This window comes from Pipistrellus hanaki (assembly GCF_964339955.1).
Source record: "Pipistrellus hanaki genome assembly, chromosome: 12".
NCBI classification, from domain to species: Eukaryota; Metazoa; Chordata; class Mammalia; order Chiroptera; family Vespertilionidae; genus Pipistrellus; species Pipistrellus hanaki.
The window spans coordinates 27,242,622-27,267,802 of record NC_140514.1 but is presented as its reverse complement, the minus strand read 5'-3'; the positions used below and the strand labels follow the sequence as shown (position 1 = coordinate 27,267,802).

The 25,181-nt window shown below is 38.0% G+C and overlaps 2 protein-coding genes across 4 annotated transcripts in view; one reads left to right on the top strand and one right to left on the bottom strand.

Annotated features, from left to right (window-relative positions):
- RTN4 (reticulon 4) overlaps positions 1-23,132 on the top strand; it is a 55,653-nt gene extending 32,521 nt beyond the window's left edge. For all 3 annotated transcript variants that reach the window (XM_084900800.1, XM_084900801.1, XM_084900802.1), the window contains 6 exons: positions 9,635-9,842; positions 13,157-13,295; positions 20,542-20,611; positions 21,115-21,161; positions 21,425-21,483; positions 22,113-23,132. In XM_084900800.1, coding sequence (XP_084756926.1) covers positions 9,635-9,842; positions 13,157-13,295; positions 20,542-20,611; positions 21,115-21,161; positions 21,425-21,483; positions 22,113-22,155 — 566 coding nt within the window. In that variant the 3' untranslated portion in view covers positions 22,156-23,132. The remainder of the gene's footprint in view (positions 1-9,634; positions 9,843-13,156; positions 13,296-20,541; positions 20,612-21,114; positions 21,162-21,424; positions 21,484-22,112) is intronic.
- EML6 (EMAP like 6) overlaps positions 22,387-25,181 on the bottom strand; it is a 194,250-nt gene continuing 191,455 nt past the window's right edge. Inside the window, exon 42 of the mRNA XM_084900797.1 lies at positions 22,387-25,005. Within this exon, the coding sequence (XP_084756923.1) occupies positions 24,981-25,005 (25 nt within the window). The 3' untranslated portion in view covers positions 22,387-24,980. The remainder of the gene's footprint in view (positions 25,006-25,181) is intronic.

Sequence of the window (25,181 nt, the reverse complement as noted above, 5' to 3'; positions counted from 1 at the left end):
CTTTACACATCTATTATTAAGAGTTTGACAGTGAGGTAGATTTAGGAATTTCTACTCTCAGACTATACTAGTTAGATTTGCTAAAATTCTGACTTTCTGTAAAAATGAGAGGAATTATAACTGTTCTTTGTTATATACACTTATTTGTGTATTTTTAATCTAATATAATTTAGATTATTCTGGTCAGTGATATGAATAGAGGCATTACCTTGTTTCTTCATCTGTACTATTGGCCATTTACTCAGCATTTATTTTGGAGAGTGTACAACAGGTGTATAAAGTTATAGAAGTATTAATATAACAAACTAGTTTACCTGTTAATGAAGTTCATTCTTTTTTTGTATTAGTAATTTGCTTTGAGTCCCCCCTCCCTTCCGGTGTATTAAGCTTTTCAAGTTTCTAGAGCTACAGAACAAGGCTTTCTATTTAGTTTCCATTAGTAGAGAATAGGATTCTGAGCAAGGCCTGGTGCCTATGTCTTGTAATGTTTGGATGGCAACAAGAAGTAAAATTTACACCCATAGCATGTTATGCATTGAACCCAATGTGTACTCTAATTTTAGGTGTTCATTTGTGTAAGTCTTGGCTAAATTCTAGTAATTTAAAATAACCATGCTTATCAAAATTTATCTGAAATACAGATTTTGTATAAGTAGAGTCCTTACTGTGACATCCTTCACAACTGAAGATTGTTCAAGTCTCTGCAGGTAGGGAGAACCATTGGCTCAACATTTGTGTAAATACATGCTTAGAGAGAACGTATTTTTTTAAGCTTTACCTCAGAGAAAGTGGAATTTGCTACATATATGAATTTTCCTGTGCAGGGAAAATTACAGTTTGAGATTGGAAGTGGGAGGTTAGAATTATTTTTTGTTGTATTTTGTTGTTGTTGTTCTCTTAATAATAAAGCTGGAAATAGAATCATTAGGAGTAAAAGAAGTATTGAAAGCTATATTAAGTAATTTGGTATATTGGTGAATTGAATTAACTTAAAAATGAGGCATGTGTGGTAACCTCACTGTTTGCTACCTCAGAGAAGTTTGATTATCCCTAGAATCAACTAGCAACCACAGGTAGTTTTTACCTTTATGTAATATATTGAAGCGTTTTCTATGTAAAGACACTTAATGTAGGGAAGAAAAGACTACTTGAAGCAAACTCACTTCATAGCTAATAAAGGATTTGATAAAGACTTTTATCTTGAAACTAGAGGCCCATGCATGAAGATTCTTGCAAGAATGGGTCTTCCTTCCCCTGGCTGCTGGCACCACCAACTTCGCTTAGGCTGGAGCCACCTGCCTTTCCACCTTCCCACGCTGCCTGGAGGAGCTGGGGCGGTGCAGAATGCCTGTGTTGTTGCCATGATAACGATGCAAGCGTCCTGTCCTGCCCCCAGCCACCCAGTGCCTGCATATGCAAATTAACCCGCCATCTTTGTTGTCTTAATTTGCATACTCCTGATTGGCTGGTGGGTGTTGTGAATGTACAGTCAATTTGCATCTTACTCTTTTATTAGTGTAGATAAAACCAATAGCTATAAAAACAAATTTTAGTTTATTCTTTTAAATATATATTTTATTCATTTTTTTTTTTTTTACAGAGAGGAAGGGAAAGGGAAGAAAGTTAGAAATATTGATGAGAGAGAAATATCTATCAGCTGCCTCCTGCACACCTCCTACTGGGATGTGCCTGCAACCAAGGTACATGCCCTTGACCGGAATCGAACCTGGGACCTTTCAGTCCACAGGCCAATGCTCTATTCACTGAGCCAAACCGGGTAGGGCACTTTTTAGTTTGTTCTTAATGAAATGGTGTAATCACAGCTATATAATAGTTCTTAGAATGAAGTGAGGGTAAATCACATTTTGGGACTTTTAGTGTGTGTAATTTTTACCACAGAATTATTTGGTGGTGCAAAATGTCATCTTTTACTTCATGGTTGAATTTCTCAGTGGATCATATATGATGTCCCTTTACAAAAAGTGTTCAAGGGTTTTATAAACTTTCCTAGTGGCTTCTCTTAATCTTTTGAGGTCATATGTTCTGGTTGAAGTGCCTACTGGATCTTTTTTGGAGTAATTCTCCAATATTGCTCATAATATTAAACTCATAAAATCCTGCATTATTAGAAAGATTTTCAATTTTACATTGTGGTTGATTTGTGTTGTTTTATCTGGATATAGTTTCCAATTTTTATTTTCAAAGTGAGACCATTTAGATAGCTTCTAGGAATCAGTTTGCAATTTAAACAATATGATTTATTATGAATTCCAGTAATATTATTATTACTGGAATTGTATATGTATATAACTCTGCTCATGGTATATGATGTACTAGTATATAAATCTGCTCGTGTTAGTAAATTGCTACTCCTCCAATTGAGATTGAAATACTATTTGGGATCCTCAGGTAGGATAAAAAGCAAACTTGAGTACTGACATATACCTTTAAATACAAAGCGTGGTATGATGGGAAAAATGAGATCTTTATGGTCAGAGCTGAATTTCAATCTGTAAGCCTGCACAATTTATTTAATAATACTTCTAAGCCTCATGTATAGCAGATAATACTTTGTAGAGTAGTTGTGACTAATAGTAATGTATACAAAGTACTTGCATAGTTCCTTGCTCAGAGATCACTAAATTATTAAAGGAAACGTAAGTATAGAATTTATACATAAATTATTTTTTCCTTAGATGTATGGTGGTTGAAATTGATCAATACACTGTACTATTCTCAGAAGTAAGGCAGGTAAGATTTAGTGATGAAAGAGACAAGGATCTGAAATTGTGTATCTTTCAAAAACTCTAGTTAACAGGAAGAAAAGAAAGCCAGGAGAGATGCTGGTTTGACAAGTATTTGATGAAGGCTCTTTGTAGCAATACTAGGTATCCATCCATCTGAAACTTGCTGACTAAAACCAACTTAGCAGTCCTTTCAGAGAAAGTTGAATTCACTTTAAAAAAAAAAAAAATCAGAGCTTAATTAAGCATTGCATTTAATATTCGATTTCCCAGCTTGACTTCATCTCTTGAAATATTACCTTGATTTCCACATATGACATCTCTTCTCAGCTTAAACTAACTTGTTAGGAGGTTATCATTTTCCTAGTTTTACACACGGGGAAACTAAGTTCAGCCATCTAATCAGGGGCATGCTGACGGAAATGGAAGACAGAGTTAAGCTCCCACTCTGCACAGATCTTTTTCTGGACTGTCACCTGTCATTTATTAGCCAAGTGAATGCTTACTCTGTGGAAGTAAAAGCTTACTATGTAGTGCTAAATGATTGACTGAATTTTCGTCACTTTTCTTAGTAGTTGAGAAGAATTTGATTAAGGACCGTGATTTCTAGTTAATACATAATGACTTATTATTAAGATTATGATTGTGAAAAATAGCAACTAAAATTTTAATATTCTAATTTTTAATATTGTTTAGTTTTCCTATTTAACTGCCTTATTCATTGTTCACCTAACTCTGTTAAAGAGAACTTAATATTTGCTTTTGTTTAAGAGGTAGGTATTTTCCTACAACCATTCCTTCCCAGTATTACTGTGACCAACTAGGTCAACTTTTTCTCCCGCTAGACAAAAGATTTTAACGTTGAAACCTGACTTCAGGCTATTCAAGGAAGAGATTCAGTAAGAATTTGATTTGAGGCAAGATGTAATTGGATGACTTCTGTGTGTACTAGCACTATTTTTAGCCATGACAGATGATAGTTTATGATTACCAGATGTAGGCAACTTTTCTTACTCTTCGCTGGGCCAGAAGTTTTTATTTTGAAGGAAAGATTGCAGTGTACTCAATTATTTTAAATTAAAAATTTAGTTGGTAAAAGGTGGTACAGCCCTATGCATAGCACATCACAAAATAAATACTTTCCCAATTTTGAAAATGAGTGGACAATCACTTTTTTCCTAAATGACAGAAATTTAATAGGTCAAGATTAGATATTTTACTAATTCATAAGTACTGCCCACCACTGTGAAGAGGAAAGGCAATTGCTAAATTAATCTTAGGTCTTTAAAAGGATATTTCATGCTCATTTTATATAAAAGTAAAGTAGCATTAAGTTACTGTGCATGATTAATGCTTATTCTGCAGTACAGGAGCTCTGAGGAACCATGAAAGGTTATGCTATCCTTTTACAAGCCCTGTATCTTAATGTTGGTTTCTCAAGAATAAAGAGACCATTAAACTCTTCGTTCATAAACAGAACTAGTAAAGTGATTATAGAGGATCCCAAAATTAGCATTTTAGTGACCCAACAGTTTCTTTATTTAAAGATGTCCATTTTAATTTGAAAACATTATAGTGTTTAATTACAATGTTTTCTTTCTAAGATTAATCTGGCCACTATTTACATACCATTCTGACAGCAAATATTATTAAAGCTGATTATGACAATATAAAGATGAAAGGCACTCAGAAGTCCTTCAGAATCTACAAGGAGATACAAGCCCATAAAACAAAATTTGCTATCAATTATCTGAAAGCATTGCTATTTGTTATTTTGTAAGTGTAGATATCCGAAAATAGTTCAAGACAAATGTTAGATCCAAAGCATACAAGCATTTTTTGAATAAATTAATTAGAATTAGTGCATGCCTTAAATTGGCATAAAGTATGCATTCATTCTAATCAGTCAATCAGTACTATTTTAGTTGGTCCAAGCTTTGTACTCAGCTCCAAGATATGGTAGGTAAGACAACATGCTTTTTAAAAATATATATATATATTATTGATTTTTTACAGAGAGGAAAGGAGAGGGATAAAGAGTTAGAAACATCGATGAGAGAGAAACATCGATCAGCTGTCTCCTGCACACCCCCTACTGGGGATGTGCCCGCAACCAAGGTACATGCCCTTGACCAGAATCGAACCTGGGACCTTTTCAGTCTGCAGGCCGACGCTCTATCCACTGAGCCAAACAGCTTTTAGCACAACATGCTTTCTTGTAGAGTTTGAACTTAGTAGACAAATAGATGTTAAAACAAGTAAATTTTTTAGTTAGCTTTTCATTTTTTTAAGTATATAATTCATTGATATTTAGTATGGCCACAGAATTGTGTAACCATCACCATTATCTAATTTCAGAACATTTTCATCATCCCTCCAGCCTCCTTTAGCAGTCATTCCCCATCTCCACTCCTCCCAGTTCCTGGCAACCACGAATCCACTTTCAGTCACTATAGAATTGCCAACTCTAGCCATGCCATATAAACAGGCTTACACAACTATGTGACCTTTGGTGTCTGGCTTCTTTCACTTAGCAGAATGTTTTCAAACATGTTGTAGTACTATCAGAACTTCACTTTTTTTTCCCTGGCCCAATTATATTTCATTGTGTGGATATACTATATATTCTTCACCCAAGGATTTTTTTATTATTATTATTCATTTCAGAGAAAGGAAGGGAGACAGAGACAAACATGGATGTGAGAGAGAAACATCAATCAGTTGCCTCCTGTACACACCCCACTAGGGATCGAACCCACACTTGGGGATGTGCCCTGACTGGGAATCAAACATGACCTTCCGGTGCACACCTGCCAGGGTACCATATTTTGTTTATCCATTCATCAGTTTCTTCTTTTCAATTATTATGGATAGTGCTGCTATAAACATTCATTGTACAAGTTTTTGTGTGGACGTTCTGGAAGGTTTTCTTTTCTAGTCTTTTGGGTAGGAATTCCTAGAAGTGGAATTGCTGGGTCATATTGTAACTCTGTGTTTGACTTTTTGAGCAATTGCCAAACTTTTTCACAGTGGTGGAATTTTACTCTCCCACCCAAAGTAATGAAGATTTGTGCCTATTTTTTCTTCTAAGAGTTTTATAGTTTAAGCTTTTTAGGCCATTGGTCCATTTTTTTTTAATATACGGTGTAAAGTAAGGCTCCAATTTCATTCTTCCAGCACCATTTGTTGAAAGAAAGTATTATTTTTCTCATTGAATTGTCTTGACACCTTGTTGAAATCAGGTTGACTATAAACGTAAGGGTTTATTTTGGACTCTTAATTTATTCCACTGATCTCTCTCCATCTTGTGCAACTACTATATTGTCTTGATTACTGTAGATTTGTAGGAAGTTTTAAAAAGGGGAAGTGTTCTCCAAATTTGTTGTTTTTTCAAGATTATTTTGGCTATTCTGGATACCCTGCATTTTTAGGTGATTTCTACAATTGGCTTGCGAATTTCTGCTAAAAAAACTGTCTAGAATTTTGATAGAGATTCCGTATAGATCAGTTTGAATAGCATTACTATCTTAATAATAATGCCTTCTAATACATAAACATGGGATGTCTTTTCATTTAAGTGTTCTTTAATTTCTTTAAGCAGTATTTTGTAGTTTTAAGTTTGTAAGTCTTGTACTTTTCTATAACTTTGTTCCTTAGGTATTTTATTCTTTTTGATGCTGTTGTAAATTTTCTTAATCCATTCTCAGATTGCTCATTGCTAGTATATAGAACTGTAATTGCTTTAAAAAAAAATAATCTTATATCCTGCAACCTTTCTGGACTTATTGGTTCTAGTAGCTTCTTTGTGGATTCCTTAGGATTTTCTATATACAAGATCAAGTTATTTGCAAGTTGAAATAGTTTAATTCTTCCTTTATAGTCTGGATGTCTTTTATTTCTTTGTCTTGATTTATTGCCCTGCCTCGTACTTCCAAAGGTGGAAATAATAGATATCTCTTTTGTTTCTTGTCTTAGGGGGAGAGCTTTTGTTCACCATTAAGTTTGATGTTACTGTGGGTTTGTGTGTTGTTTTTTTAATCAGCTTGAGGACATTCATTCTATTCCTAGCTTGAGGGGTTTTTTTTGTGTGTTTTTTTTTTTATATAATGAAGGATGTTGGATATTAGATGCATTTTTTATGTATGTTTTGATGATCATGCAGTTTTTGTCCTTAATTCTATTAATATGGTTTGTTACATTAGTTACTTTTCATATGTTGGATCACTTTTTCCTTGGGATAAATACCACTTGGCCATGGTATATAATCCTTTTGATAAGTTGCTAGATTCAACATGCTAGTATTTTGTTGAGGTTATTGTTTCTATATTTATAAGGAATATTGGTCTGTAGTTTTCTTGTGATATCTTCCACCTGATTTTATTATCAGGATTGAAAAAACATTCAAATTAACTAATGCATACAGATATTTTGATGAATGTTAAAAGCAACACTATTTGGCCAAAACCAGTTTGGCTCAGTGGATAGAGTATTGGCCTGCGGACTGAAAGGTCCCGGGTTCTATTCCGGTCAAGGGCATGTACCTTAGTTGCAGGCACATCCCCAGCGGGGGGGGGGGGGGGTGCAAGAGGCAGCTGATCGATGATTCTCTCTCATCAATGTTTCTAACTCTCTATCTCTCTCTCTTCTTCTCTGTAAAAAGTCAATAAAATATATTTTAAAAGCAACACTATTTGAATGTTTCTCAGAAAGGATTTTTTTAAAATCAATCTTTATTGTTCATATTATTACAAAGGTTCCTCATTTCTTCCCCCCTCCACCAGGTTCCCACCCCACCCTCCGCCCTTTCCCCACCCCCCACTGTCCTCATCCCTAGGTGCACAGTTTATGTTCAGTCTCTTCCTGCATCCACCCCCCCCCCCCCCCGAGAATTGGCAGTCCACACCCCTCCCGTATCAGAAAGGACTTTAATAAGACTTTTATTCTTCTTTCCACATTGAGAATCAATGATCTTGGATAAACTTAATCTTACAAACTTTTTTCATTAAAACCAATTTAGGAATTTGTGAGACTAGAAATATTGGCACATGTCAATTAGGGCTGCAATTCTGTTTACTAGAAACTAATACGTTTTCATCCTTGCAGCATCACTAATAATCTCTTAAATTCCTTTGCAAAATAAAATAATAAAATAAAGATTGAAATCCTTCTATACTTTTGTGACTTTGTAACAGTATAGATTGCCTCTCAGACCTTCCTTTTCTAGGTCGTATTAATTTTGTCTTACGTGTCAGTCCCCAATTGTCCTCTCTCTTAGCTGTTCTTTCTCTTCCTTCTCAGTGCTCTAACCTTTGCAGCTCTACTCGGGCACCCCCTGGGACTTTGTGTCAACAAGGCTCTCAGGGTATTTGCTTTGATTACTCTCATGTAGCTGTTTTCACACAATATGTATGGGCTTGCTTCTCTGTTTACTAGAGCGCTCTCATTGGTTAAAAAGGCCTTATTCCTAGAAACCCATATGATAGATGGGAAGGAAGAAGTAGGTTAGGGTTTGCTGTACTTTCATGCAATTAAATTTATGTTAGGCTTTCATCACTGAATAATGCTGGGCTATCTGTATGACTATTCCTGTGTCAGCAACGTTGGTTAAATTGACTTGATATAAAACCAAAGCACCAGAATTATGAACTGCTAGAATTTTAATTCTGTTAGAATTTAGATCTTTTGTATAGATCTAAATATTTATTAAGCTAGCAGGCGGTATATTCTGACTAATTATAAATAATTCTTATCTAGTTGATGAAACTGTTGGGACAGAAACTCTTATATTGGGCAATTTGGTTAGAAATTAATAGATAATTGTGTATACCTCTCAGGTCTAAAGTCATTTAATCTCATAATCAGGTTTTACTGAGTAGATTTTAATGATGGTAAGGAAGTTGCATTTATTTTAACTAGTCACCAATAGTGGTGATTTCGAAGGTTACCATAAGAATGTTCTTCCCCCTCCCCAACTGTTTACAATGCAGAGAGAGATTAATTGTGTTTTGCTTGTGAATTCAAGAGCTCTTGGCACCCTGCAAAGTTTTCCCTGGCTTATACATAACCCCACCTTGAGACCATAGGCCTATGGGTATTTGATCCCCATAGTGGCCCTGAGGCCATGGGCCAAGAGCAAAATTGCTAAGTTAGGCTTCGACTCCTTACTATTAATAAGCATTATGTAACAGTGGGACATATTTAGTTCCTTTTTTCTTTGACACCTAAATTTTTGTGGCATTATATACATATCTATTCCTAGAGGGAAGTAGCTTTTTAGGTAATCTGAAGGTGGTTTTATTCCTTTGCTTCATAGGACATTTTTGTTTTAACGATAGCCAGATTGCGTTACAATTTTATTAAGTTTCTTAAAGAGCAAGCTCTTAAAAGCAGAGATGTGAAACCCATCTGTGTGGTTCTTAGTAGTTTCCAATTTCTCAAAATTTTTTGAATTAGCCGTTTTTCTGTAGATAAATATATTTTTGTGTCACTGAAGTATCTCATTCTTGTGAGTGTATGCTAAGACTTCTATTATTTGAATATATATCATGCATTGAATGAAGATGAAAACTGCAAGATGATTTTTAAGAAAAGTTGTTTTGGATTGGAGTCTGCTATGCTGTGCTTGAGAGATTTGACATGTAGGACATAGATTTGCATTAGAAACATTTTATAGTAAATAGAAATAGATGCAGGTGTTATTCTAATACACAACTAAGAATAAATGTAGTGTATGAAGTTAGTCTTTAAATTTTCGGTTTTGACTTTCCCTGAGACCTTTTTTTTGGAGGGAGGGAGGGGGTAAAGAGGAGGGGTGGAGCAAATATAAATGTGCCAAATCGAAATGGTTAAAAGAATGTTCTAATTTCTATTTCTTCTCTTTTAATTTTTAGTTGTCGACCTCCTATACTGGAGAGACATTAAGAAGACTGGAGTGGTGTTTGGTGCCAGCTTATTCCTGCTACTCTCGTTGACAGTATTCAGCATTGTGAGCGTAACGGCCTACATTGCCTTGGCCCTGCTCTCTGTGACTATCAGCTTTAGGATATATAAGGGTGTGATCCAAGCTATCCAGAAGTCAGATGAAGGCCACCCATTCAGGTGAGATGTCTGGAAAGCAAGGCAAACTTGGGCAACACTGTAAACAGAATTGTATTGAGACTTCATTCTATCTGTAGAGTTACAGGCATGCGATTCTTTACTGCTTAACAATAATTGCAAATGTTTGCTGAAAGCTATACCCAAAGCATCTGCTTTTGAGATTTTTCTAAAGGTCATTTTATAGGTTCATTAGCTTAACTAAATTCTAAATCTTTAGCTTAACTCTACTACTGAGTAGTAATATTTTTTAAAAAATTTTTAAAGATTTTATTGAGTTTTTACAGAGAGGAAGAGAGAGGGATAGAAAGCTAGAGACATCGATGAGAGAGAAACATCGATCAGCTGCTTCTTGCACACCTCTAATGGGGATGTGCCTGCAACCAAGGTACATGCCCTTAACCGGAATCGAACTTGGGACCTTTTAGTCCGCAGGCCGACACTCTATCCACTGAACCAAACCAGTTTCGGTGCCCCTTGATTTTTTAGCAAAGGCCAGCTTAGGGATACCCTAATTAAGTTAATAACAATGTACCTACCTTTATAGTTTTAAGTTTAAAAAATTTGGCTCTGAAAAGAAATTCCAATTGTTGTACTGTTGATATTTGGCTCTGTTTTCTAATGAGTTTGCCGACCACTGACCTAGGACATTATCCAGTTGATGTTCGTGGGAGAGGCTGGTTTTCAGTTTACAGAAAGAGACCTAAATTATTTGGTTTATTGTAAAGACTGGTGATTTGTGTCTCTCCAGCTTTTCTCTTCATATTGATGAAGTGATGATGTTACATAAGTTTTGGGGGAGAATCCAATATTTACTGAACGGCTCTTGTGTGTCTGGCCTTATCTGTACAAGCAAAAGTTGGAGAGCAGGAACTTGAAATTGCCGCTCCAACATGGCAGAGCCATATCATTTCACAAGTCATTAAGGAATATAATTTTAATTGGTTATATTGGAATATATAAAAACATCGTTAAGCCAACATTTCTAAATTATCTACATATAATACATCATTGTATTTTAAACATCATTGTATTTTAAAGACTTTGGGGGGGCGGGGACTAGTAATTTCTGTCTGTATTCTTTATTTCCTTAGGAACCCTTTATACTTAGCTCAAAGGCTAACTCATTAAAAGTCACTAGAGGCCCAATGCACGGAATTTGTGCAAGGGCCTTGGCCCCACCCACCACCTCTGCCTGAGCCCGCACCCACTGTGGCTTTGTCTGGAAGGAAGGACGTCCAGTCTAATTAGCATATTATCCTTTTATTATTATAGATTCTAGTCACTATGAAGCGAATTCAGCCAACATGCCAGGTTAAGCCTGTAGGGCGGTTTTTCCAACTTCTCCAGTCACACTGGTGAAGGTGACATGGCGGTCTGTATATAATGCCTGTGGTCACAGAAAGAGTGGTGACAGTGCTGGCAGTGCCTTAATACCATGTAAATGCCATCGAACGAATGCAAATATTGACAGTATGGCATTGATGGAGAGTGCTGCTTCTGTGCCTACAGGCCAGGCATCTTACCTTCAGCCAGAACTGAACCAGTGGTACAAGAAGCAGAATACCAACCAACGTTATATCAGCCACTTTTCTGTGTTTCTCAAAACTGCATCATAAATTATTGCTGATTTAAGGGGAGATGTGAAATCTTAGACTCTTTTTAACTTGATAACTTAATATTTGTTCATTAATAATAACAAACTGTGCTAGACCATTATACTAGTAAAGATATACCTTCCTGGTCCTTAACAGTTTATACTCTAATAAGAAAAATATACAAGTATCATATATCCATAGTTCAGGGTTGGATAAGAATTAGACAAAAGGTAGCACTGTTAGAATTACACAGTAGGGTTGTGGGTGAGAGAGAGAGCAGTAGAAGCCTCCTGTGTGGGTGGGATTTGAGATGCGGTCAACTGACTGGATGTGATACCACCAGGTGACAGGAGCATTGTGGATTGGGAGAACTATGATCAACCAAGGCATTGAGATTAAAAAACGTTTAATGGGTGGTTCATTTTTTGGCTGCAAGGTAGTGAGTAGTAGGAAATAAGGTGAAAAGATTTAGGAGGGCTCTGGTTGAAAAGTTGGAACCATACAATTGCAGAATGTTTGAGCCTGAGAGATTTAGGAAGGCATATTTCTCTAATTTTATACAGAGTTGGAACTATGATCCAGAAAAGTTAAATACCTTTTTGCAAGGTTACATAGCTAGGTCATAGCAGGTGTCCTAGCTCCCACCTGTGTACAGCCTTCATAGCACCATCTAGGACACTCAAAACTAATGTGCCATTGACTGAAGGGAATGGATTTGGATGCTGACAGATGAGGGACTTGCTTGGAGACTGATAGAATATTCCAGTTTGTAAATAATGAGCACTTAAACTTGCATGATGGCATAGTGAATATAGAAATGAGGAGACATATTTGGGGCATATGGTAGAGGTAAATTACAGAGAAAAGGAGCTATCAAAGAAGAAGGTTATTTTTAGTATAACTAATGTCCACTGACAGGGGAAGTGACTGAATAAGGGACTACTTCCAATAGATTCAAAGAATGCCTGGCACTTCTGATTGGTTCCACTTTGCCAAGATACAATGGCCTCTTTGAAGTAGTAACAAATGAAGCAATTCCTTGCAGTGCAGACTTGACTTGCCCCTCCCCCGTTCCAGTTGTCTCCTTAAAGTTAATGACTCCAGCTGTCTCAGTATAGATTAGGGCATCTAAAAGGACAGTAACTGTTACGTGTTACTGGGATTGCCACTATACTTTTGACAGTCTTTCACAGTCTGGGGATTGACGTATGGGGCAATCTCACCTAAAGATTAAGCTGAGAGAGTGCAGTATATGGAAACGAATGGGATTTTGGTTAGGAAAAACTTGATGAGACACATAATGTCAACTTGAAGAAAAAAATCAATGATAATGACTACCATTTATGGAGTACTGCCTTGTGTGTGATTGTGCTAAGCACTTGACTCTCTGAATCCCATTTTATAAATGAGCAAACCGAGGCTTAAAGGGAAGACTAATTTTCTGAAGTGACACTGCCAAGTAAGTGGCGGACCTTCGGATTCAAAGTTAGATCAATCTGGCTTCAAAATACATTCTTTTTCCTGTGCTTGTCATCAGCTGACACCATATATCCATAAAATACCCCATGGTGAATTTCTACATTGTGCTTAATTTGGAAGCAGAAGGCTTTTTATAGAGAGAGATTTTATTCATGTCTTCTTTACGGATATGTACCTGCTGGGTGCAGACATCCAGGGAGAATCACCCCGGTGACCATTACGGTGTGTTTTGTTTCCCAGGGCATATTTGGAATCTGATGTCGCCATATCCGAGGAGCTGGTTCAGAAATACAGCAATTCTGCTCTTGGTCATGTGAACTGCACAATAAAGGAACTTAGACGCCTCTTCTTAGTCGATGACTTAGTTGATTCTCTGAAGGTAAGTTTATATGCTTTTCATTACTGACATACCCAGAATTTAATATCAAAAGAGTTAGGAGTGTCATTCATTTTGTCTATATTAAGGTAAAAGGTAAAGATGTAATGAAATCCTGTTACAGTAAACTTGGGTCTCAAAATTAAGAATCCAATCAGCTATTTGAGATGAAGGAAAAGTACTTTGCCTTTTTTAAAGAAAAATAAGTTATAAATTAGTACTTTTAGAAATCACAAGACTTAAAGGGAATTCTGAAAGGATAAAGATTAATAGATTTAATGCCAAATGTGGCTTAATCTGTTCTGATTTTGTTTTAGAGTATAGCACTTAATTTCTTATCTTGTGTGTGATTTATTTACACACGTCAGCTATTTCATACCTTGGACTCTTTCTTGGCATGTTTGTTTTGCAAGAGCTTTAATATTCTGAAACATCTCAACCAATCATCAGCTGGTAATTGTAAAGTTTTTCTTTAGAGTTGGGATATTGCTACATAGCAGCTGTTAGAGTCTCACCTTGCAAGTGAACTTTCCCAAGGTTCAGACCATTAAACAGTCCTGTAACATGAGCCCTGGCGCTGGGGCCTTGCGGACAGTTGTACTTCTTTATGTAGAACTTGCCATTGTGTTTTGTGTTACTTCCTGCAACTCGGCCTCAGACAGACTGTTTCCAACCTAAGCCTGTGTAGAAATGCACTGTGATAGTAACCATCATCATTTTTCTTTTCCAAAAGTAATGCACTGGGTTTGCAATTTATCATGCAAGCCAAGGGTATCATAGCATTAGGATGATTGGGCCTTTAGGCCCAGTGGAACTATTTCTGGGCTTGTCAGAATAGATTTAAATGCCCAAATTGCTTTTAACAAACATCTTAGCCTTAATAGCAAATGGATAGGCTTTATTTTTAGCTGTATGCCTCCCTCGTTATATGACTTAGAGCTTCCAGTTAATTACTAATAAGATTAATGGTAGTAATTTACTTTCCTTTTCTTACTTCTTTTGTATAGAGTGCTTGCATTTGGTGCTTATTTATAGTAGTGCTTTGATGTCAGTCTGTAAATTAAAAAGATCATGTTTTTTTAAATTGACTTCAGAGAGGAAGGGAGAGGGAGATAGAAACATCAATGGTGAGAAAGAATCATTGATCTGCTACCTCCTGTTCTCCCTGCACTGGGGCCCGAGCACACAACCCTGGCATATACCCTGACCAGGAATCAAACTGTGACCTCTTTGTTCTTGGATTGGTGCTCAACCACTGAGCCACACCAGCCAGGCTCTTTGTTTCTTAGTATTGGGAAAAAAGACTTCAATTGAAATTATAGTTTACCACTTTTTCCCCCTTAAGGATTAGTAGTACTTTTGAAAAGAAAAAGTAAAAGAAGAAATTTATATGAATGATTTTCCTGAGTAGCAGAATTTGGCAAGTCCAGAGCTCAAGGAAAGCTGCTTGGTGACTTCCCCAGAAGGCTATTCTTTCAGGCCTTCAAATAAGTAATAGTTGTTTCAATTTATTAGCACATAGAATGAACTTTGCCTTAAAAAAATTTTTTTTTAATTTATTGGGGTGACATCCTATATAATAAAACCATTAATATGCAAATCGACCGAACAGCAGAACGACTAGTCGCTATGATGTGCTGACCACCAGGGGGCGGATCCTCAACTCAGGAGCTGCCCCCTGGTGGTCAGTGGGCTCCCACAGGGGGAGTGCTGCTCAGCCAGAAGCCAGGCTCACAGCTGGAGAGTGCAGTGGCGGTGGGGGGAGCCTCTGCTGCCTCCACTGCAGGTGGGGGCGGTAAGGAGCAAGGGGCCCCAGACTGCGAGAGGGATGTCCAGGCAGATATCCCCACGCGGTCCGGGACTGCGGGAAGGTGCAGGCCAGGCTGAGGGACCCCTCCAGTGCACAAAACTTCGTGCACCGGGTCTCTAGTTGGTTAATCAAATTATATAGGTTTCAGGTGTACATTTCCATAATTGACTACCTCAGTTTTGAATTGTGTGTCCACCACCCCAAGTCAAGTGTCCTTCCCTCGCTATTTAGCAGTGATGAGAGAGAATCCCTTGTACCCTGTTCTTTCTCCCCCACCCCACGTTTCCGCTTGTAACTACCGTGCTGTTGAACTTCATATTCAGGTCTCAAACCTATTGAGGCAAAAGAATAAGGCAGGGGATCTTTTTCTCCAGGTGCAAAGGTGCTGAGTACACTCTGATAATATCCATGAAGGGTCTTCCTTCATCAGCCTTGTGGTTCCTGCTGCGTGGGGTGTCCCACCCCAGTGCATTCCCACACAGGCGGAGATTAACCTTTTCTTAATGTCATTATGTGTGAGGAGTACAATTCCATCTGTTTGCTTCCACTGAATAAGGCGACTAGAGAACACAGGATACTTGCTCAAAATGTCTCTTTAAAAAAAGCTGATAAAAAAACAAACATACTGCTCTTGGACTCTTCATAAAAATGACTTAACATGATTGTCTTTCTAGTGAGAATTCCTTGAGCAATTGTGACTCACTTTATATAGAGAGCATTTAAAAAAAAAAAAGTGATTTTTTAATCTTTATTACTATTTGTCTTTTAGCCATAGCAGTTGATAGGAGTCATATTCTCTCTCCCTAAAGCAAGCACACAAAAAAATGTTTTTTTTTTTTAATTCTCATTGTTAATACCTTTTCAATAGGTAAGGAAAAAAATTATTTGCCCTGATTTATTTCCTTATATTCAGATTTTAAATCTGTGCAAAGTTTACTAATAAATAGCTTCTGTCTCTCCAGTTACCAGATGAATTTGTGGAACACTGAGTTTCTTTAATTTTTAGAAACCTGCTTTTTATTGGAACTACTTTGATTTTATATGATTCATAGCTAGGAAAATGGAGACCCCCTAATTTCAAGAAAATACAGTGGCATTTAGTCTTCATTTGTAATTTTTTTTTAATTTAGAAAATATTCATTGCATCAATCTCTGTGGCTCATATAAAATAATAGCTTCTAAACAGAAATTTAAAAGAGTTTCCTTTAATTCACTGTCTTCTTAAAGGTTTGGTGCCCTTTAAATTCATATAATCTACATTTCTAGATTCTGGGTCACAATTACCACTACTTCTATTTGAAACCTTCTTTCTCAGAAATTGAAAACTGTAGAGCCACTATTGTTAGCACAGGAAACCTTTTCCTTCGCCTCGCTTATTACCTTTTTGGGGCAGTATGAGGGAGGAACCTATCTTTCAAATGTGATGGAAGAAATGACCAAACTTCAAGTTTCATTAGAGCTTATGAGAAAGACCTGATGTGAGACAGTGATTATCACTGCTCCAGGTGTAGGTGTCCTTCCGGTGGGTGATGTGGACAGATAAAAACATGTGCTGCAGACCTCTCCTTTTAAATTCTGTGTGGTCTTCCCATTTGTTCTGCTCCTTTGCAATCAACTATAAGATTCTAATTCCTAGAAAAGATTTCAAGTGTCCATAGATTGAGCAACTATCCATTTCTCAGATAATTCTAGGCAACTGTTATTGGAAAATCTCTGACACAATAGTTGTAATTCCATTTAGTAGAACTTATTTCAAACATTAGTATAAAATTTCTTCACAGCCCAGTGGTTTGACCAGTCCATAGGCTTTGTTTAAACATTGTGTTTCGTAAAGTGGGTTTGTTCAGTTGGGTGTGAGATATAAGGTGAGAGAAGGAGGGGAATGAAAGGGGAAGTAAAGGAGGATTGTTCTTCAGTAAAATTAGGTTGTGAAAGCTGTGTATGTATCCTTTCCTTAGAGAGTCTAATGGGTGTTAGTTTATTAGTACCTGAGGAGTCAGAGGCTAGATAACTTTATTTAACCTAATATTTATCAGCCTTGTTTAAATAACACCCCATTGCACTGGAAAACTAATATAAGATACTTGAATACATTTAAACCAGCTAGATAAGGTTTACTTCCATTTCTGTGATTGACCTTTTGTATAAGGGATCTCTGGTAGTGGTTCGTGTTTTAAAACAGTGGTCCTCACTCACTCTTTGCTGCACATTGGAAACATCTAGGCGCTCAAAATTTTACCTGGGAATGGAGGGTGAGGGCTTCCTAACCCATGAAATTGTGATTTAATTTTTCTGTGGGTATTGCCTGGGGAATTGCTGTTTTTAAAAGTTGTGGCATTGCCCTAGCTGGTTTGGCTCAGTGGATAGAGTGTCAGCCAGCCTGTGGATTGAAGGGTCCCAGGTTCAATTCCAGTCATGGGCACATGCCTGGGTTGTGGGCTTGATCCCCAGTAGGGGACATGCAAGAGACAGCCAATCAATGATTCTCTCTCATCGATGTTTCTCTCTTTCCCTCAGCCTTCCTCTCTGAAATCAATGAAGATTTTATATATATATATAAAATATAAAAAGTTGTGGCATTAAACGGTAAACTCTGGGTTATAGTTTCTCCCACTCACAACTCAATCTCTGCTGTAGAAGAAAAGAATATGACCATCTTTGCTGGGCTCAGCTTTGGGGCTTCTTGAGCAAGGCTTTGAGCTTGATTAGAAGGTTTTTGACTTTTGAAACCTAAAATCCCAAGAAAAAGTCTAATAATTTTATTTACTAGGTACTAAGACCGGTTGGTTTAGGCCAAGGTTCTTATTTTTCCATCACATGGCTGTGGGTGCTAAAGACCAGCAGTCCTGTGATTTTCAGTGAAAATATATGCTAAAATTGTAAGAACATTTCTAGCTATAGTTGCCTGAACATCAGCCAAACCAGGATGTTCCAGAATACAATCTTAAATCTGAAAGTGAGGGGGGGAAAAAAAGGCCTGAACTCCAGAAATAGCTGACCCAAAAGAACATTAAAATCTAGCCCCGGGCTCTTAAGAAGTTATTAACATACACATTTTGACAGTTTCATTTCTGGTTTCTTTGGCTCACAGAGAAATTAGAAGGGAAGTGGGCTGTAGAACATGTAGAGACAGTCAAAGTGATACTGACTAATGAGCTGAAGATGTCAAAAAAGGTCAAAGTGTTTAAAAATGCAGAAAAATGTTAGAATTGCCATTTCCGAAATCCTGTTAAGTACTTCATTTTCTTTAAAAATCTCTGCCCCTATTGAGATGTCATCTAATAAAAATCCGGGGAGCTTTTTAATGAGGTATGTGACACACAGTCCAACTTCATTCCCCTGGACAAAAGACAAACAGGACACGGCCCTTGTCCTCTTTCGTCACGTGTTTGTTAGGGCGTCACTGGACTTTGCCCCTCTTTCCTCCGGTTTCATTACTGCCCACAGAGCTGAACTTTGACTTCCATGGTTTATTTGCATTGGCTTTAATGTTTCGAAGTATTTTCCGTGGAATAGTGTTTGTAGGTCTAGGGTTTGGGGGTGTGTGTGTGTGTGTGTGTGTTTAAAAATGTTTATTGACCTTTTTCTGCCTCTTTACACTAGCATGCCTACTCATGATGAATTCCCATGGATAATGGTTACTCTAGCTGATTTCATAATAGAGCAAAGCAGATAGATTCTGGAGTCAGATAAACCTGAGGTCACAGCAGTCCTGGTCTGGCAATTTGCATCTTGGTTTCTTCCAGGGATAACAATAACACTTTACCTTTTGGTGAGGTTAACTAACCTAATGTAAGTTAAAACAATGGTAGTTGCCGTTCTGTTATATAACAGTTACAGTAACTGTGTATTTGCTAGATGCTAGTTCTTACCACCACTCCTTTCTCTCTGGGCAGAGTGTACTCTGGAAACCCTTACCCCCGGTATTTTTGTTTTAGGCGTCTGAAGTGTTACATTTTCTTCAAACTTAGCTGCAGCATTTAAAAATTCTGTGATAGCATTTAAAGATGTGAATTTCTGCGTTTTTTTTCCTCTTAAAATGGGGAAATTGGGTAACATTGGCCTGCAATAATTGCATGGCGAGGCTGCAGGGACCTCCTGGAACAGGAGGATGTACGCATTTGTTTGCCTCAGTCCTCACCCAGGCTATCTTCCAGGTCACCTCCTGGCCCTGCAGGCATTTGAGGCCTCCCTCTGGAGAAGCCTGGCTTTAGGGACTGTCCTCCAAGAGGCCAGTGCAGTGACACTTGAGTCTCTTAGGTAGCCTAGGTGTGAAGTCTCAGGCTTCTCTCCTTGTGGACTTGGAGTGGGACATCTTGCCAGTGACCAAATTTGAATTTTTAGTGCGCGCGCGCGTGTGTGTGTGTGTGTGTGTGTGTGTGTGTGTGTGAGTGATAGTATCTGAATTCGGTTATATAGGGTATCTTGCCAGAGCAGTTTCTTCTAAAATGTGGCAGGTGGACTCTCTTCCCTTTAGACTTGTCAGTGGTAGTGGAGGAAGATGGCCCTGTTCCTCTGTGGTAAACTTGCCCGAGTGCAGAAATTATATTTAGCTTCTGCAGTAGGAGTCTGTAAAACTGGGGGGTGGGGGAGGCTTGCAACCCAGAGTCAGGCTTCAAACCTTTGCCAGTGGTTCCATAGGAGTTGCTGAGACCAGGGCAGCATTTAATGTTTGATTTTTTTCAGTTGACAGGTGTTTGTTTTCTTAAACAATTAAATTCGGCTGTAGGGGTAATCAGTGTTGCTACTGATAGAACTGATGGTGGGGAATCCAAAGTGTCCTCCTAGCCTGCTCAGTTCCCAGCGCACAGTAGGCACTCAGGTTTTGTTGCCTGAAGAAAGGTCAAAAGGGAGAGCAAATTGTCTGCGCCATGGCCTGTTTTATACAGCCTGGGAACTAAGAATGTTTTTTTACATTTTAAAAGGATAATATTCAAAGATTATGCGACAGAGAGCTGGGTTAACCATGGCTGTTAAAACATGCATCACTGGGCAAACAGGGCCTCTGATCCTTAATCAAATGCCAGAGGTGGTATGTTTGGTACCTGGAACCTAATCTCTTTGATAAGTCCTCCCTGCCCCTTTGTTACTCAGATGTCTGACTTATTCAGCTCATGAAGATCTTCAAGCACTTACTTTATTAGTACTTAAAATCAGTTTTTAATAGTGAATTTTCTGTGTGGTTTTTTTTTTCTTCAGCCTTCCCATTTAAAAGCTAAATTCTGTGTTAGAACTGGAATTATTATGGCGTAGCTTTGGCATGCTTTCTGATTTCAGAGAAAATGAATCAAATCTTTTGTTTCAATTAGGATTCTGAAATATCCATGTTACTATACCAAGTCTCCAAGGAATATGCCTCTACTAGTTTGGCATTTACGTGGGATGCTTTTATTTGAAGCTTATCTTAGTTTTTAACAGGCTAACATTATTTTCTTACAGTTTGCAGTGTTGATGTGGGTGTTTACCTATGTTGGAGCCTTGTTCAATGGTCTGACACTACTGATTCTGGGTAAGTCTACAAAAGCATTAGAATGAAAAATTGCAGGGGGGGAGAAAGTGTGTATAAGGAGCTTATAGATTTTATAGAGAAGATTCTTATATTGTAGGAAAAATAGAGGGAGGTGTGTTTGTGACCTCTTTAAATTGCCGATCCTGTTTATTGAAATGTTACTTTAATTCCTGAAGACTGCTCAACCCATGGTGACATGCTACTTTAATTCCTGAAGACTGCTCAACCCATGGTGACAGAGCAGGCTGGCCTTACCTATATTTTATAAAGTTGGTGTGGCATGATTTGTAGCCAGGAGTGGTTCTTGCAGCCCCCTTAGTTAATTCATTGCTCTGGCGTGGCCCTCGCCACTCCCCGCAGGGCCACCCAGGAGCGCCTGGGGATTAGCCATTCATTAGCAACACGGCCTGCTTAGGAGCGTTGCCGGTTTCATGGCTTTTCAGTGTGTGTGTGTCCCCTAAATTGTACCAGTCTGTGCTAAAGGTTGTGCATTTCCTTTTCAGCTTTGATTTCACTCTTCAGCGTTCCTGTTATTTATGAGCGGCATCAGGTAATTTAACTGCAGATGTCAGAATACAGAGCTCACTTTATTATGTGGAATTTACAAATGTATCAGTCATGTATTGGGGGGGGGGGGTAATGGTATATGTACACAGATAGTAATTTAATAAAAATGTATCAGTGCCAGTTTCCAAAGACACAAGTGAGAAATATGGTGGTTGCTTATGCCTGTAATTTGTGGGGTCATAGCAATAATCAGATTCTTTTTTTATCAATGGTCGTCTTCTAATATCTCCCTTACCTTCTCTCCAGGCGCAGATAGATCATTATCTAGCACTTGCAAATAAGAATGTCAAAGATGTTATGGCTAAGTAAGTATTTAAAATCTGCAACTTTTTTTTTTTTTTTTTTTAAACCAAGGTTAAGGTGTACTGGACTTTGAGAACAGTGCAGTAGCAAATCTCAATCAGAACTACAGTGTGACACAATTGCCAAAAGATTTTTTTAAATCAATTTAAAAAATATATATTTTATTGATTTTTAACAGAGAGGAAGGGAGAGAGAGAGAGAGAGAGAATCATCAACCAGCTGCCTCTTGCACACCCCCCACTGGGGATGTGCCCGCAACCAATGTACATGCCCTTGACCGGAATTGAACCTGGGACCTTTAAGTCCGCAGACGGACACTCTACCACTGAGCCAAACTGGCTTGGGCGCCAAAAAAAAGACTTTTTATAAATTATCCAACGGTAAATAAATTACCGTTGGGTAATTTATTTCTACATTTATTATTTGTACTTAAGGCTTTTTTTAAAAAAGTAATTCATGAGGCCATAGTAGTAGAAATCATAGCTTGACAACCTGAGGATTTCATTTCTTGTTTAAGCTACTATAACAAGTCATTCTTGAAGGATAGCATTTTAAGAAGCAGAAAACAAAATACTAAAAAATTTTTACATTGAACTGAACTACTTCCCCCCACCCTCCTTTTCTTTTGCAGAATCCAAGCAAAAATCCCTGGATTGAAACGCAAAGCTGAATGAAAGAAAAAAAAAAGCCTGAAATGATTCACAGTAGGAGTTTATCTTTCAAGGGGATATACATTTGATTACATGGGGGAGGGTCAGGGAAGAATGGCGCCTTGACATTGCAGTGTCACAGATCTTTATTTTTAGCAATGCAGTGTCTGAGGAAAAATCACCCTCTGGACGGCCACGTGCTCATCATCTTAAATATTGTAAGCTGCTACGTATGGATTTAAACCGTGATCATACTTGTTTTTTTCCTACCCGAGGCACTGGTGAATAACAAAGATCTGAGAAAGCTGTATGTTAGGCTTTGTTGCAGGTAGTCTTGCTGTATTTGGGGAATTGCAGAGAACATGAAGCTGAAAAAAAAAAAATAACCCTTTTCACAGTTTGTGCACTGTGTGTGTATGGTCTGTGTAGATTGATGCCGATTTTCTGAAACGAAATGTTTAGACGAGATCATACCACTAAAGCAGGAGTGGAAAAGCTTGCCTTCCTGGTATGTTCTAGGTGTATTGTGAATTTTACTGTTATATTAATTGCCAATATAAGTAAATATAGATTATATATATTATCTATATATAGTGTTTCACAAAGCTTAGACCTTTACCTTCCAGCTTCCCCACCGTGCTTGATATCTCAGAGTCATTGGTTATACGTGGTTATGTAGTTTCAAATACATAAGCAGGAAAAAAAATATATTTCTAGGCGCACTACCATCTGTTTTCAACATGAAAGGATGCCATGCACATAGAGCTCACCCTATAAACTTCACCGCACAGACTTACCGTAGTTAATTTTGTCCCACACCCTGAATCTGTGGACTGAATCTAATGCTTCCAAAAATGTTGTTTGCAAATATCAAACATTGTTATGCAAGAAATTATAAAATGAAGATTTATACAGTTGTGGTTTAAGCTGTACTGAACTAAATCGTGGAATGCCTTGTGAACTGTAAAAGCAAAGTATCAATAAAGCTTATAGACTTAAAATATGTTCAGTATTATGATTTGGTGAAACTGTAGCAGATGAGAAGTACACACAAACGGGGAAGAGACTTTGCTCCAGCCGGAGAGGGTTTCAGCTTCTCGTGCAGCTGTGTTTACTTAATCAAATCTGACACACACCAAAATGTCTAAATTCTCTTTATACTTTGATAACTGAAAATAAATACATGCACCAATTATTTTAACATAGAATACAGTGCAGGATTTATGAACATACATAAAATCATACCATATAAATGTTTACTAGAAGTTTTCTTGGTACACAGACACTATTGCTCTGTAAATATAGCTGTACATACCAGCATTTCTATGCAAGATTCAGTCATATGAAAGGTCAGTGGTACAATATAGGCAGACATGGTTATCACTCAGCATCACCAGTCACATGGTTACAGAAAACAATTAGGACTGCAGAGGGACTCTAACTGGGCCCATCAACCTATCAGTGGGTTAATGTAAGGCATTAATAAATTGGCATATAAAAATAGCTTAATGAATGACCTAATCCATTTAGAATGCTGAAGCACTTCTGTGGTAAATGTTAATCTAGATAATTGAAAACTGCTTCATTTCGCCTTTTCTCTAGACTGACAACTGCAGCTAGCCAGTAACTTAACATCCAAAATTTAGTTCACTGACCGCAAGCACTCACTGGTATATATGTGCTCGGAGTCACCAGTGTGTGCCGTCATCCTTCCTGCCAGTGCTTGGCTGAGCGTCAAGTATGATTGAGGTGGTTTGGAGCTGTCTTCTGGGTAAGACTGTCCAACTCACACTCTGTTAGCCAGCCCGCTCTGAGGAAGCTAAGCTAGATTATATAATCTTGATTTATCAAATATTGTTTGGGTTTAGGAATTTTATATATATATAAAAATTCAGAAGCAAATCAGTGGTGTCCAGTCAGCCTCAGATCACCTCATTTGTTCCCATTTAACAAGATAAATCAGCTCATCCTCCTGGAACTGGTTGAGCTTTTTTTTCTTTCTTCTAGTATTTTGGATTTTATAGATTTGGCACTAAACATAATGAACACTCATCCTACTCCCTCCCGCCTGAATTTCCTTCCTTTTTTTGCTCACCTTCCTATAGCCACTAGTTCCCAAGCTGATGCCCTTCCTTTGAGAAGCCTGGACATATAAACAGGCGACATGGGTGACAGACCAGGAAACTCCTAAGTAGCCCTCCTCAGTTTGGAAGTGTTAGCACCTGATGTAGAAAGGAGATCATTTGTGGGAGGTGAGACAGCAGCCCACACAACTGGAAACTTTCAAAGGCACTTAATGGATAGAAAACTCTGCAAACGAAATGTTTTAAAAAAATTAAGTTTCTCAACTCGTTTATACATGGCTCATTTGGTTTTGAAAGCTAAATGGGGAGAACAGAGGCTACCGATAGTTCTAGGACGTCGGTCCATCTACCTGGAGCTGTCTTATTCAACTTATTTGTTAAAAAAAACGAACAACTTTTAAAGAATATAGAAACATAATAGCAAAACGCCTTTTGCAAAAGTTCTGATGCAACAAATTAAAAGCTACATATTGGTTAGGGTAACTGAGGCTTTCCATTTTGTCCGCGGGCTACACTGTCAGATAGGATGCTTTGTCAGTGTTGTTAGTACAGAAGAGTTTTTAGTCTCAGGAACAGAGGCAAGCAGTCTTAGCATGTTAGAACTGACCTTCCTTCTCGGCATCTCGGCTTCGGAGGCCCCGTGTGCAGTCTTACCGCGTGTGAGTGCAGCGCCGGCCGCGTGGGAGGCGTGGTCCAGCCTCCGTGCTGCCTCTGCAGGCGCCGGGCCGGAGCAGCAGCAGCAAGAAAGGGAGCGGTTTCTGGCCCTCACAGACATCGCCACACAAAGATACTGAAAAGGCAGAACAAACAGCCGGCTGTGCCTGGTGGACATCCTGCTGTACCAAGTGACAAAAACCACCTTGCCAGGTGATGCAGAGCCTGTTGTTTTTGGGAACAGAAACTGTGAACCTGGGATCTTACCACCAATGAAAGATCGCCATTTTTTAAAATTCATTATTTATTATT